Below are 14,026 nucleotides of genomic sequence, written 5' to 3' on the forward strand. Positions count from 1 at the left end.
CTTAAAAGTCATTAAGGTTGTTGGATTCAGAGAGCATATTCCCGTCATTTTTGTAACAGACATGGAATAGAATCAGTTAGTGAGTCCATGTATGTGTCATTTCTCTAGTACTGGTAGCCACTAATGATCTGCCTCGTCAAGGATTTTTTTGCTTAGCTTAGCTTTTCTTTCGGCCAGTGCTGGGGAGTATGAAAGTTATTATTTTTTAAAATATTTTTAATTTAAAAATAGATAATAATATTATTTTTTAAAAAAATTATTTTTAATATTAATACATTCAAATAATTTTAAAATATAAAAATATTATTTTCAATCAAAAATATTTTTTAAAAGTATATAAAATATAGTTTCAATCACAAAAATAAATACCCATCTAGTCCGATCTAACATATTCCTCCAACTTTTATATGTTAATTTTTAACAATGTTAAATGTGTGTATTAAAATATATTTTTTAATTATATTTCTTTGAAATGTTTTTTTTTTTAAGAATAACAAATCTACTCCCATATCCCATCTATCTACTTATTTCTTTAATATAATTGATGAATTTATATAAGATTATTTGAAAAAAGAAAAATTAATAAAATAAAAACATACCAAAATAACTGAATCAAGATATTTTAAAAGGAAGAATATAATTTTTTTAAGTTTTTGATAAATAAATGAATCAATCAATCGACACAACAAAAGACAAAAACAAAGGAAGAAAAAGAAAGTGATATAAAATACTGGGTTGCGTGAGTGGTCCTAGCTCAGGCATGCACTGGGCCTGCTCTATGAAACATATTTTTCTACACAGTTTAGGCCCAAACAAAAAAAAAAAGCTTGAAACGCAGACAAATGTGTATTTGAACCCACAAATCAAACGGTTAGAATCCAATTTTCTTAAAGCCACTTTGTTTGTCTTTGAAAATCAATTGTTGGTATTTTAATATTTTTAAAACAAAAACAGAAATGATTCTTAAGAATCAAAATTCTCGTTTTTAATTTGCCAGTACCATTATTCCTTATATATGCTCTTATTAATGACCAATAATTAGTCAAATTTAAAGAATTCAATGAGTGAGGAAAACATTAGAAAAAACAAAGGAAACGATTGTCGGATCTTATATTCATAAGATAAAGTTTATTTTGAATTAAATATTTATTTTGTTGTATTTTTCAGTACTTAAATGAGAAAAACTCGTTGAAAAATAGCATTAGAAAGAAAAAATTAATGACTGGAACTGATTTCAGTGACAAAAAAAATATTGAAATTGATGTCAAGGGTATTTTCATCAAAATAAAAAAATGGCTAAAATTACAAAATATATTATTTTTTTGAAATACTTGTAACAAAATACATAATCTAAATATGTGTGCGAAACCAAATTAACAATTAAAGATACATATATTGAATTCTTTGTCCTTTTTCTTCATCCTTCTTCAATGTTGGGATTTTTGTATTTTTTTAATTTGATTTATATAAGATGACCTCATTTAAACATCTTTATATTTGCTATTCATTTGATTTTTATGACTTCCCGTGAACCTGCAATTAAACTAATTCATCATGAATCACACTATAAATTTATTAAAATAAAATATGATCCACACACACACACACACATGTATGTGTGTGTGTGTGTGTGTGTATATATATATATATTTGCTAACTTTTTCCTTCTTTTTTTTAGTTTTTTTTCTTTTTTTTTCAAATTTCCTATTTTTTCTTTTTTTATATATATTGACATGGTTAAAATTTTTGCTTTGTAATTTTTTTATTTAAAATACTGTGGATTGCTGGAATGTTTTTCCACATAATTTTTTTATTTTATTTCTTTATTTTTGAAAATTATATTTGTCAATTTTTTTTAATATGGAGCTGATTGAGAATTTAGTTTTGTAATTTTTTTTTTAAACATCGTCGATTGCTACAGTGTTTCTCTGCATGGTTTTTTTTTATAATTTTCTCCGAAATTATCTTTTTTTATTTTATTTTTTAATATTGAGCTGGTTAAAAATTACAGTTACAATATATGAGGAAAACACTGTAACTTTCCTCGAAAATTATTATTGATTGCTACAGTGTTTTTTCCCACATGGTTTTTTTTCTGTTTTTGTTATGTTTTTCCCTAAAATTATTTTTGTCAATTTTATTTTTTTAATATTAAGCTGGTTAAGAATTGCAATTACAAGTAAATACAAGTTTTTCCTCACAAAACACTATGGATTTATACAGTTTTTTCTCACATGGTTTTTTTTCCAGTTTCCTTTGTGTTTTCTTTTTTTGTAATATTTTTTTCTAAAATTATCTTCGTCGATTTGATTTTTTTTAATATTGAGTTGGTTAAAATTTAACTTTGTAATAAAGTTTAATCACGTGGGGAAAGCATTGTAGCTTTGCTTATAGAACATCGTGGATTGCTACAGTGTCGCTCTGCATAGTTTTTTTTTGTTATATTTTTTTTCAAATTATCTTTTTCAATTTTATTTTTTTAATATTGAGTTGTTTGTGAATTATAATTACAAGTCATTACAAATAAGGCTAAATCATGTGGGGAAGCACTGTAGCTTTCATTACAAAGCACTGTAAACTACTACAGTGTTTCCAACACGATTTTTTTTCTTTTTTTGGTGTTTGTTTTGTTTTTTTTTCCTGAAATTGTCTCTGTTTTTTTTTTAATATTGAGCTGATTAAGAATTTAGCTTTGTAATTTTTTTTTCTTTAAAACACTGTGAATTGTTGCAGTGTTTTCCCATGTAATTTTTTAATGATTTTTTCCAAAATTATCTTTGTCGATTGTTTTTTTAATATTAAGTTGGTTAAGAATTATAATTACAATAAAGCTAAATCATATGAGGAAAGCATTGTAGTTTTTCTCACAAAACACTGTGGATTGCTACAATATTTCTCTAAATGGTTTTTTATTTTATTTTATTGGGAAATGTGTTATAGTTTTCCTCACAAAACATTGTCAATTGCTGCAACGTTTTTTCTCATGAGTTTTTTTCCTTCCAAAATTATCTTTGTTGGTTTTTTTTTAATATTAAGTTGGTAGATAATTTAGCTTTGTAATTTTTTTTTGCTTTTTATTAACTGAAAAGCTAAATCATGTGGTGAAAGTACTGTATTTTTCCTTACAAAACACTATAAATTGCTACAAATCATTTTGTTCAGTCTTTAAGTTTTTGATTACCAACACAACTTTTTTTTCTATCATGAAATATTTGCTTCATTATACCTTTAATTTTTATTACTTATCTAGCATTGATTCATAATTATAATATTATCAAGTACATTTATTTTATAAGCTTACGGTAGCGCGCGAGCATGTCATCTTGTATTAATTAATACCTAATACCTGTTGGTGGTAGAAAAAGACACGGAAAACAACAGCCCACATGTCAGGTGTGAGAATAGATAGATTGAACATTATACATTATGATTTCATCACAACACGTTTTCCATAAATACTTACTTTATCATTATTATCAATATCTTGATGCATATTTATGTTTTCAATAATATCTTTGTGTTTATGTTGTTAAAGAAAAATATAAAACAATTCTTGAAATCTTAAAAAGATTATTTGTTAAGCCCACAGATTAATTCAATTCGTTAAATTCTTTGTTTCTCTACTTATACAATTAAAGATAGATATACTAAATTCTGTTTTTATTCTCCATCCTTCTTCAATGTTGGGATTTTTTTATTTTTTTTTTAATTTATCATTCGATTTATTTTGAACCCATATTCATAATATGTTTCAATTTGATTCTTAATATAGTCTCGTAAAAACATCTTTTAGCATTTGCTATTTTATATGACTTCTTAGTTCTCGCACCGGAATCTGTGGCTAATGAAAGGATGTTAGAAAATAATATAAATCATATTATAGGACCTCACCTAACAGTTTAAGCTATTAGATTGAGATGATTTTTTGACATAATATTAGAGCTTTGATAACTAAGTGGTCATGAGTTCAAATCTCACCATCCTCATTTATTTGATAAAAATAAAACATAAGGTAATATGAATATGTGCAAGTTTCAAGTCTAAAGAGCTTTTACTTAAAAGGGTGTGTTACAGAATAATATAAATCATATCCTAAAATTTTACTTAATAATTTAAGCTATTGAGTTAAGATAATTTTGGAATCATACTAGCTACTGAATTTCTAAGTACTTCAATTATAAGCAAGTTCAAACCCAATGAGCACGATAAACGTGTTATTCGTTGGTGAAGCTTTCATGGCATATACAGAGAGGCCTCCAATGCGACAGTTTGTGACATTTCATGACGGATTCATTGCAGAAGAAAAGAAAAGAAAAGAAAAGACAGGTTGTCTCGGACCATTCAACCACGATAAAAAAAAAAACCTACAAAGCTGTCAAATTCAGGAATGTGAACGCAAAGAAAACCTCAATAAAGCTGCACTGGAAAAAAGGAAAAAGAAAACCCAAAATTAACGTGATTGGCTGTGATACGTTCCGTCCACTTGACTAAAGAAAAACCAAAGACAACATGACTTCCATGGCACAATCTGGGGCCAAGGGAGTTCACCAACTGTTGAATCTCCATGTTCATGATGTATCAAGTCCATTCGGAAGTTTAAACCCAATGGGCACGATAAACAGGTTGAGGCTTTCATGGAATAATGATGCAACTCTAGTGAAGTACTTTTTAACATGACAAGTTATGATATTTTTTGGTCGATGCAACTCTAGTAGTGACGTATTTTTTAAAAAATTATTTTAATTTAAAAATTTAAGTTATAAGATAAATTTATAAGAATAATTTTATGTTACTTTCTAATACAATTTCTCAAGTAAAAGTTATTTAAACTTAAAATTATTTTTTTTAATTTTATTAATTAAAATAAGATTATTAAGATTTAAATTTATAATTATTTAGTTACCAAGATCTTGTTATCATGTTAAATAATCATTTTAATAAAAAAACTTAAATTATTATATAAATTCTTAAAAATAATTTTATATTATTCTCTAACATTACATGAAAACATGAAAACAACTTACATCAGATCCACCCATGATATCACAAGCATAGCTTGTCCGTTATAAATTCTAGAAAGTTACATTCTCGAGAAGATTTTCTGAGTCAATGAGTCAATATATAGATATGTATGGTGTTACAATCCCTTTTTTACCTCCAATTTCTCTGTGTTTACAAAATTATATTTTCAGAAAAATTTAATTTTTTTATATTTAATTTAATTATCCAATTTCTCTTGCTGGGATTTTTGTATTTTTTTAGATTTTTCCATTTAATCATTCGGTTTATTTTGAACCTGGATTCCGGATATGTTTCAATTTGATTTATATGACTTCCCGTGGACCTACACTTGCAAAATAAAGAAAGTATAACCAATCAACCTGCAATTAAACTATAACTGACCACATCTATAAATTTATTAAAAAATAAAATATGATCCCCACACACACACACAGAGAGACAGATATATATATATATATATATATATATATATATATATATATATATATATATACACACACATATTATTACCTGTTGGTGCATGGTAATAAAAGACGCGGAAAACAACAGCCCACATGTCGGATGTGAGAATAGATAGGTTGAACATTGCACAATCTGGGGCCAAGGGAACATTGCCTATTGAACATTGCACAATAGATAGGTTGAACTATCTTTTCTTTAAATTTATTTATTAAAATAAGATTATTAAGATTTAAATTTATAATTATTTAATCATTATCCATCAAGATATCGTTATCATATCAAATAGTCATTCCAATAAAATAACTTAAACTATTATATAAACTCTTAAAAATAATTTTATATTATTCTTTAACACTATTTAATTATATGAACATGAAAACAACTTACATCAGATCCACCCATGATATCACAGGCATAGCTTATCGATTTATAAATTCTAGAAAGTTACACCCTCATGAAGATTTTCTGGGTCAACGAGTCAATATATAGACATGCATGGTGTTACAATCCCTTTTTTACCTCCAATTTTTCTATGTGTTTTCAAAATTATATTTTTAAAAATATTTAATTTAATTATGTTGATAATAAAAAAGAAAACGAAAAGAGTTTATGGTTTGAAATTAAAGGAAAGAAAGAAAATTAGGCTTAGTAACTCAAGAAACCCAAGCTACCTGACTTAGTAAAAACCCGTTGATTTTTTTTAAAATAATTCTTTTTAAAATAATATTTATTTATTTATTTTTAAAAATATTATAATTAACATGGGTTGAAACTAACTTAGCTTAATAACTATGAAAATAACCATGATTTATGTGAAAGGCATAAAAATACAACATACTAATTAGCAATTTGTGAAGGCAACATTGAGAAAAATATCATGAATATTGAGTAATGAAACAATATTAAATATTATTGCACTAGCTATGTTTGTTGATGAGTCAAATAAGTTTTTGGATAAATTAAATCTTCCTTGACCTATCTCTATGTGAATTTTTTTTTGATGTAAACACAATCATATTAATAAAAAAAAACTCCCGAGATGCTACACCTCGAGAGCTGCTTTCTTGCGCTAAAGGCAGTTAAAAAGTTACATCATGAATCTTTGGAAAAGTCAAATTTGGAACGATGATTTGGAAAGGTAGAACAAAGATTATTTAGAAATTTCAGAATGAAAGATTCCTATACCTTGCCATTCCAATTAATTGAGAGCGCCAGCGATTAATTAAGCAGTCTCTTACATTATTTCTTCACCGATTCAATTAAAGAAGAGAAAACTGATGCAAATGATTTTAAAAAACAAAATATTTTTTTCTTAGTTATTTTTATTTTTTTATTTAGTGTAGAAAATTAAATAGTATGTTTAATAAATTTATTTTTCTTAATTTATATTTATATATATAACACAAAAACAATTTTATTGAATTAGTACAAAATCATGGATCAAAAAATCAAATTTTAGAATGAATAACGAATAAAACAAGTGAAATTTAACATACAAATTTAAATTATTAAACATCATGAATTTTAACAATATCCTAGAAAAATTACAATAATAAATGCTTTATTAAGAACAAAGGTTTTGACAAAGCCAGCAAGAGCATATGAACAACTTGGACAATGGCCCAAGGTCTCCACTTAACAAAAAGATTACAATAATAAATGCTTTATGAAATAAAAATTATCCTTATTTAAAAAACCCCAAATATAAAATAAAAATTGCTTAAAAATAATAATAAAATATTTCTTAAATATTTTAAAAAAATTTATTTATAATTTTTCCCAGAATTCTTAATTATTCACATTAAACCAGCTATGGGTTTTGAACAAATGAACCAACAATTAAGCATCTTTAGAAATTATAGGACTTGAAAATGAATTTTCCTAAGATTTAGCAAATCTTCCACCCAATAAAAACTGATGTCACTGTTGTTGACGTATATATGTCAAATTCTGTAAAATAAGAACAAAGATGAATAGGAAATTTCACAATTAAAAATTCCAATAAATACTCCATTTCTTTTTTTCTATAAATACCTATCATTGGAGTCTACGATCTTCATCTGCCATAGGAAACCATATCCCTTAGACATGATGTCCTTCCTACAGAAACCATTCTCAATGTTTCTCCAAGTCCTTTTTTTTCTCCTTCTAATGTGCTTTCCTTCTTTCTTTGCCTTTCCTCCTAACTCCGCTGCAACTTCATTTGGTGCTGCTGAAGGTAATAAAGAAGCGGAGGCTCTCCTAAAATGGAAAGCAAGTCTTGATGACAACCACAGCCAATCTGTCCTGTCTTCTTGGGTTGGCAGCAGCCCTTGCAAGTGGCTTGGAATCACTTGTGACAGTTCTACAAGTGTCGCGGATTTCAGCCTTCCACATTTTGGTCTGAGAGGTACGCTTCATAGTTTCAACTTCTCATCCTTCCCTAATCTTCTCACTCTCAATCTCTCAAACAATTCACTCTATGGAACTATTCCATTCCACATTAGTAACCTAACCAAAATCACCAATTTAGACTTGTCTGATAATCATTTCACAGGAAATATTCCACTTGAGATAGGATTGTTAACAAGTCTTAACTTTCTCTACCTTTATGAAAATAATCTCACTGGTTTGATCCCAGCCTCTATTGGAACTCTAAAACGCCTATCCAGTCTCAATCTACGGGGTAACAAGATCTCTAGCTTGATACCTCCAGAGATCGGATCACTACAGTCTCTCAGTGACCTTGACTTGTCGAGCAATGATTTAATTGGTAGGATCCCTTCTTCTATTGGAAATCTGAGAAACTTATCAATTCTTTATCTGGGGAATAACAAACTCTCTGGTCCCATTCCTTCTTCTATTGAAAATCTGAGAAACTTATCAATTTTTTCTCTGGGGGATAACAAACTCACTGGTTTGATCCCAGCCTCTATTGGAACTCTAAAACACCTATCCGGTCTCTATCTATGGGGTAACAAGCTCTCTGGCTTCATACCTCCAGAGATAGGATCACTACAGTCTCTCAGTAACCTTGACTTGTCGAGCAATGATTTAACTGGTAGGATCCCTTCTTTTATTGGAAATCTGAGAAACTTATCAGTTTTTTCTCTCTGGGATAACAAACTCTCTGGTCCCATTCCTTCTTCTATTGGGAACATGATTAAGCTCATTGATTTGCGTCTTAGTAAAAATAATCTCACCGGTTTGATCCCAGCCTCTATTGGAACTCTAAAACACCTATCCAGTCTCTATCTATGGGGTAACAAGCTCTCTGGCTTCATACCTCCAGAGATAGGATCACTACAGTCTCTCAGTAACCTTGACTTGTCGAGCAATGATTTAACTGGTAGGATCCCTTATTCTATTGAAAATTTGAGAAACTTATCAATTCTTTCTCTGGGGGATAACAAACTCTCTGGTCCCATTCCTTTTTTTATTGGAAACATGACTAAGCTCATTGATTTGCGTCTTAGTGAAAATAATCTTACTGGTTTGATCCCAGCCTCTATTGGAACTCTAAAACACCTATCCAGTCTCAATCTCTTGGGTAACAAACTTTCTGGATCCATTCCTTCTTCTATTGGAAACATGACTAAGCTCACTCGACTTTATCTGAACATTAATAATTTATCTGGATCTGTTCCTCGGGAAATAGGACAACTTGAATCCCTTGTTGAATTGAGTTTGCACACTAATAATCTCAATGGTTCTGTACCCCACGAGATGAATAACCTCACACATTTGATGAGTTTGCAATTGTCTTCAAACAATTTCACTGGCCATTTACCACGAGACTTGTGCCTTGGTGGGTTGCTTGTAAATTTTACAGCCGACTACAATCATTTTTCTGGTCCAATCCCTAAAAGCTTGCGAAATTGTACTCGTCTATTTAGAGTTAGGCTTGAATGGAACCAATTGACGGGGAATATTTCTGAAGATTTTGGCCTCTACCCACACTTGAACTATGTGGACCTAAGTCACAATGATTTCTATGGTGAGCTTACGTGGAAATGGGGAGGTTTTCACAACTTGACGAGCCTAAAATTGTCAAACAATAATATCACCGGTGAGATACCATCAGAGCTTGAAAAGGCTACTGGGCTACAAATGATTGATCTCTCGTCAAATCTCCTGAAGGGGACAATTCCAAAAGAATTGGGGCAGTTGAAGGCGTTGTTCAACCTTGCTCTTCATAACAACCATCTATTTGGTGTCCTTCCCGTTGAAATCCAAATGCTATCTCAACTTCGTGTCCTGAATTTAGCTTCTAATAACCTTGGTGGATCAATCCCAAAACAATTGGGAGTGTGCTCAAATTTATTACAGTTGAACTTGAGTCATAATAAGTTCACAGGGAGCATCCCATCTGAGATAGGCTTCCTGCGTTTTCTTGGAGATCTAGATCTCAGTGGGAATCTTCTGGCAGGAGAGATACCATCAGAAATTGGGCAATTGAAACAGTTAGAAACGATGAACCTCTCTCACAACAAACTTTCCGGTTTGATTCCAACTGCTTTTGTAGATTTGGTGAGCTTGACAATTGTAGACATCTCCTACAATGAACTAGAGGGCCCTATCCCCAAAATCAAAGGCTTCATTGAAGCTCCATTTGAAGCTTTTATGAATAATAGTGGCCTCTGTGGAAATGCCAGTGGTCTAAAGCCTTGTACACTTCTTACAAGCAGGAGAAAGAGCAACAAAATTGTCATTTTGATTCTTTTTCCTCTCCTGGGCAGTCTACTTCTACTACTTATCATGGTTGGGTGTTTATACTTTCACCACCGAACAAGTAGAGAAAGAGTTTCCTGTTTAGGAGAGCGACAAAGTCCACACAATTTTGTAGTATGGGGCCATGAGGAAGAGATCCTACATGACACTATCATCCAGGCCACTAATAATTTCAACTTCAATAACTGCATTGGGAAAGGGGGATACGGAATTGTTTATCAAGCCATGTTGCCAACAGGTCAGGTGGTTGCCGTGAAGAAACTTCACCCATCAAGAGAGGGCGAGCTTATGGATTTGAAAACTTTTAGAAATGAGATTCGCATGTTAATAGATATTCGACATCGGAATATTGTGAAGTTATATGGATTTTGTTCATTAGTAGAGCACTCTTTTTTAGTTTACGAGTTCATAGAAAGGGGAAGTTTGAAGATGAATTTATCTAGCGAAGAACAGGCAATGGACTTGGATTGGAATAGAAGGCTTAATGTTGTTAAAGGAGTGGCCAATGCATTATCCTATTTGCACCATGATTGCTCGCCTCCAATCATTCATCGAGACATTTCCAGCAGCAATGTTCTTTTAGATTTGGAATACGAGGCTCATGTATCGGATTTTGGGACAGCTCGGCTCTTGATGCCTGACTCAACCAACTGGACTTCATTTGCTGGCACCTTCGGATACACAGCTCCAGGTACATACTTGATTTCATTCTCAATATATATATATATATATATATATATATATATATATATATATATATATATATATATATAAATGTGTATGTATATATATATATAAAAGCAGAATAATACTACCAGTACTATGAAAATGGAGGGCTACTTTTGGATGCTCTAAAGGTTATGTATAATATATTGTCATATTAGCAGTATGATACAGCCAGTACTATGAAAAAATGACCAGAATTTTTGCAGAGCTAGCTTACACAATGAGAGTGAACGAGAAGTGCGATGTCTACAGCTTTGGAGTGGTCACAATGGAAGTAATAATGGGAATGCATCCGGGTGATCTCATCTCATCTCTTTCTGCATCAGCATTTTCCTCCTCGTCGTGCTCACAAATCAACCAGCATGCATTGTTGAAGGATGTGATAGACCAGCGTATCCCACTTCCTGAAAATCGAGTTGCAGAAGGCGTGGTCTCCATTATCAAAATAGCATTTGCATGCTTGCTTGCCAATCCCCAATCTAGGCCAACCATGCGACAAGTAGCTTCGGAGCTCATAGCTCGATGGCCTCCGCTGCCAAAGTCATTCTCCGCAGTAACATTGGAAGATCTGATGCCTCAAACGACTGTGACAGGCTGAGAATTTTCCAAAAGATTTTCTATAATTATATAGTATGTGATTGTTTCTACTTATGTTACTTTCAATTTTCGTAGCTTTGTTTGTAATAAATTATTTCTCTGCTTTGTATTTTGTTTCTTCAACGATTAATATGTTTTAATACAGTATTATTATCAATCAAAGTGAATAAAGGCTCTCTGCTATAATGAGGACACCTGGGTTTGAAGATTCTGTTTCATCCCTTGTAATAAAGGAAATCTTCAATTCAATATTGAGCTGAAATGAATAAACTAGCATGAGAGGATTTATGTGAATATGCAGTTTTTAAGTTTATAGAGATCGTTTTGTAATCTAATTGCGTGAACACAACTAAGTACCTGATCAAAAAGCAAGGGTAATGTTGGCCGTTATTATTTCAAACTTGAATTTATTTTTAAAAAAAATTAAAAATTAAAATTTAAAATATTAACGGTTTTTTTTTTAAGTTTGAACTTGAATTTATTTTTAAAAAATTAAAATTTTAACAATACATATAAAACTAAAAATTAAAAATATTCATATAAATAAATTTTAAATTATATCTTTTAACTTTCATATTACTTCATTAATTTTATATTAATTTTATAAATTACTCATATTAATTATATAATTAATAATATCATAATTATATTATAATAAAATATCTAAATTAGCTATATAATTATATTAAAATTAATTTAATATGAAATATATTAAAATATAATTGATTTTTTTAAATAGCTTTTTATCATTAGAATATATATAATAAAAAAAAACTATATTTATATTATTTAAAAAATTATTTTTTTAATTTAGCTTTTTAATATAGTATTTTTTATTAGAGAGGCTCTAATGTTGTCCCCTTTCCAAATGAAATTGAATTTGGCCTTGGAAATCTGCCAGAAATTGCGAGGAACCACGCAGCAAAATCACACGAACGTGGCTGACTGCAAAGCCACACCAAGCGAACCACAACAGACTGAAGCATAGATATCGCATGCTTCTTTCCCATCATATTGATTGAGAATCTCCAAGCAAGAACTATTAAACAATGTACAATCTTCTAGTCTGGAAACTGAGGTGTTCATAGAGGACATCGAGCTGAAATTAATTATTTCAAACAAAAAAATATTGGTGCTGGGAACTTGTACGGTCGACGGGCAAGAGAATCGATGCTGGGAAATTAATTTGCCAGTACCATTATTCCTCTTTCCTTTGAAGCATACCATTATTTTTTTTAATTGCGCTCTTTTATGCTTTAATTAATGACCAATTACGTATAAACGAATTGAAAGAATTCAATGAATGGGTTTGATATTCATAATATAAGTTTATTTTGATTCAAAAATTTGTTTGCTGTATTTTAGCATAGTAACAGAATCAGTTACTATGAATGGGATCTCTTCAGTATCTGATGATTTGGCATAAATGAAACAGCTGAAGATGTCTAATCACATAAAAGCTCAAAGGTTTTTACCTTGGAATTTAATGATTGGATCTTCAAAGATACAATCCTCACCATAAATTGTTGACGTGAAAACCCCCTGCTTTTAATAAATAATAAAGCATTAATTAGCATGGGCAACTGTATGAGTATTTTGGTGCTAAAGGAGTAATTATCTGGATCTTCTGTTGAGAGTAGGGTTGACATTTTCATGGAATCATACCCAATGCAATCCCACAACCCATTAAGGCAATTCAAGAATCAAGGATTTGTATAGTCATCTTCTCCCGAGGCTATGCTTCCTCCAGGTGGTGTCTTGAAGAACTCGTCGAGATTCTCCAGTGCAAACGTACCTCTGGACATGTTGTTCTTCCAGTTTTCTATAAAGTAGATTCTTCAGATGTTCAAGAACAGAAAGGTGTTTTCTCCAAAGCTTTTGACAGGCACGAAGAAATATTTAAGGACAAATTGGAGACGGTGAAAAGGTGGAGAGAAGCTCTTGAGGAAGCTGGAAAACTACCTGGATGGCATCACAATGGGAATGGGTACATATCCTTCACTTTTTTTTATTTTCAACTGTGATTCATATTTTGCATTAGGCTATTAGAAAATCAGAGAACTGTTATCTCTCCGTTCGTACTTTGTACAAAACCATCAAACTTGAAATTAAGATGCACGATAATTTTAGGAAATTAAATATTGTTTTTATATTTTTATTTAGTTTAAAAACCATATATTAACTCTATATTTATTTGTTAGAATGTTTTTCCTAATTACAGTTTAAACATATAGGACCAGTATATATAAACTTTTTCAACGAATATAGATAAATAAAATTATGTATTTTTATGTCTCACTTTACTTATAAATTAATTTATTTAGTATTTGAGTGTTTTAAAATATAACAAACTCACGAATTTTTAAAGATTTTAATTTATTAAATTTTAATTAGAATATAAAATGAGAAATTAATGACAATGTGAGAGTTGGCAGGAAGGGGGCATTTTCAGCCTGGCCCAGAGAGTTGTATAAGAAAATTCTACAATGTCTTCATTAAGGATCGTTCT

The 14,026-nt window shown here is 30.2% G+C and overlaps 2 protein-coding genes across 2 annotated transcripts in view; one reads left to right on the forward strand and one right to left on the reverse strand.

Moving 5' to 3' along the window:
- Window positions 1–14,026, reverse strand: part of LOC133669680 (uncharacterized) — a 276,271-nt gene that overhangs the window by 186,056 nt on the left and 76,189 nt on the right. The window lies entirely within an intron of this gene.
- LOC133669593 (probable leucine-rich repeat receptor-like protein kinase At1g35710) lies at window positions 7,559–11,709 on the forward strand. The gene is made up of 2 exons (XM_062089791.1): window positions 7,559–10,885; window positions 11,127–11,709. Exons 1-2 carry the CDS (start codon window positions 7,573–7,575, stop codon window positions 11,516–11,518), a joined length of 3,705 nt encoding a protein of 1,234 aa, XP_061945775.1. The 5' UTR covers window positions 7,559–7,572; the 3' UTR covers window positions 11,519–11,709.

This window comes from Populus nigra, chromosome 12 (assembly GCF_951802175.1).
Source record: "Populus nigra chromosome 12, ddPopNigr1.1, whole genome shotgun sequence".
Lineage (NCBI taxonomy): Eukaryota > Viridiplantae > Streptophyta > Magnoliopsida > Malpighiales > Salicaceae > Populus > Populus nigra.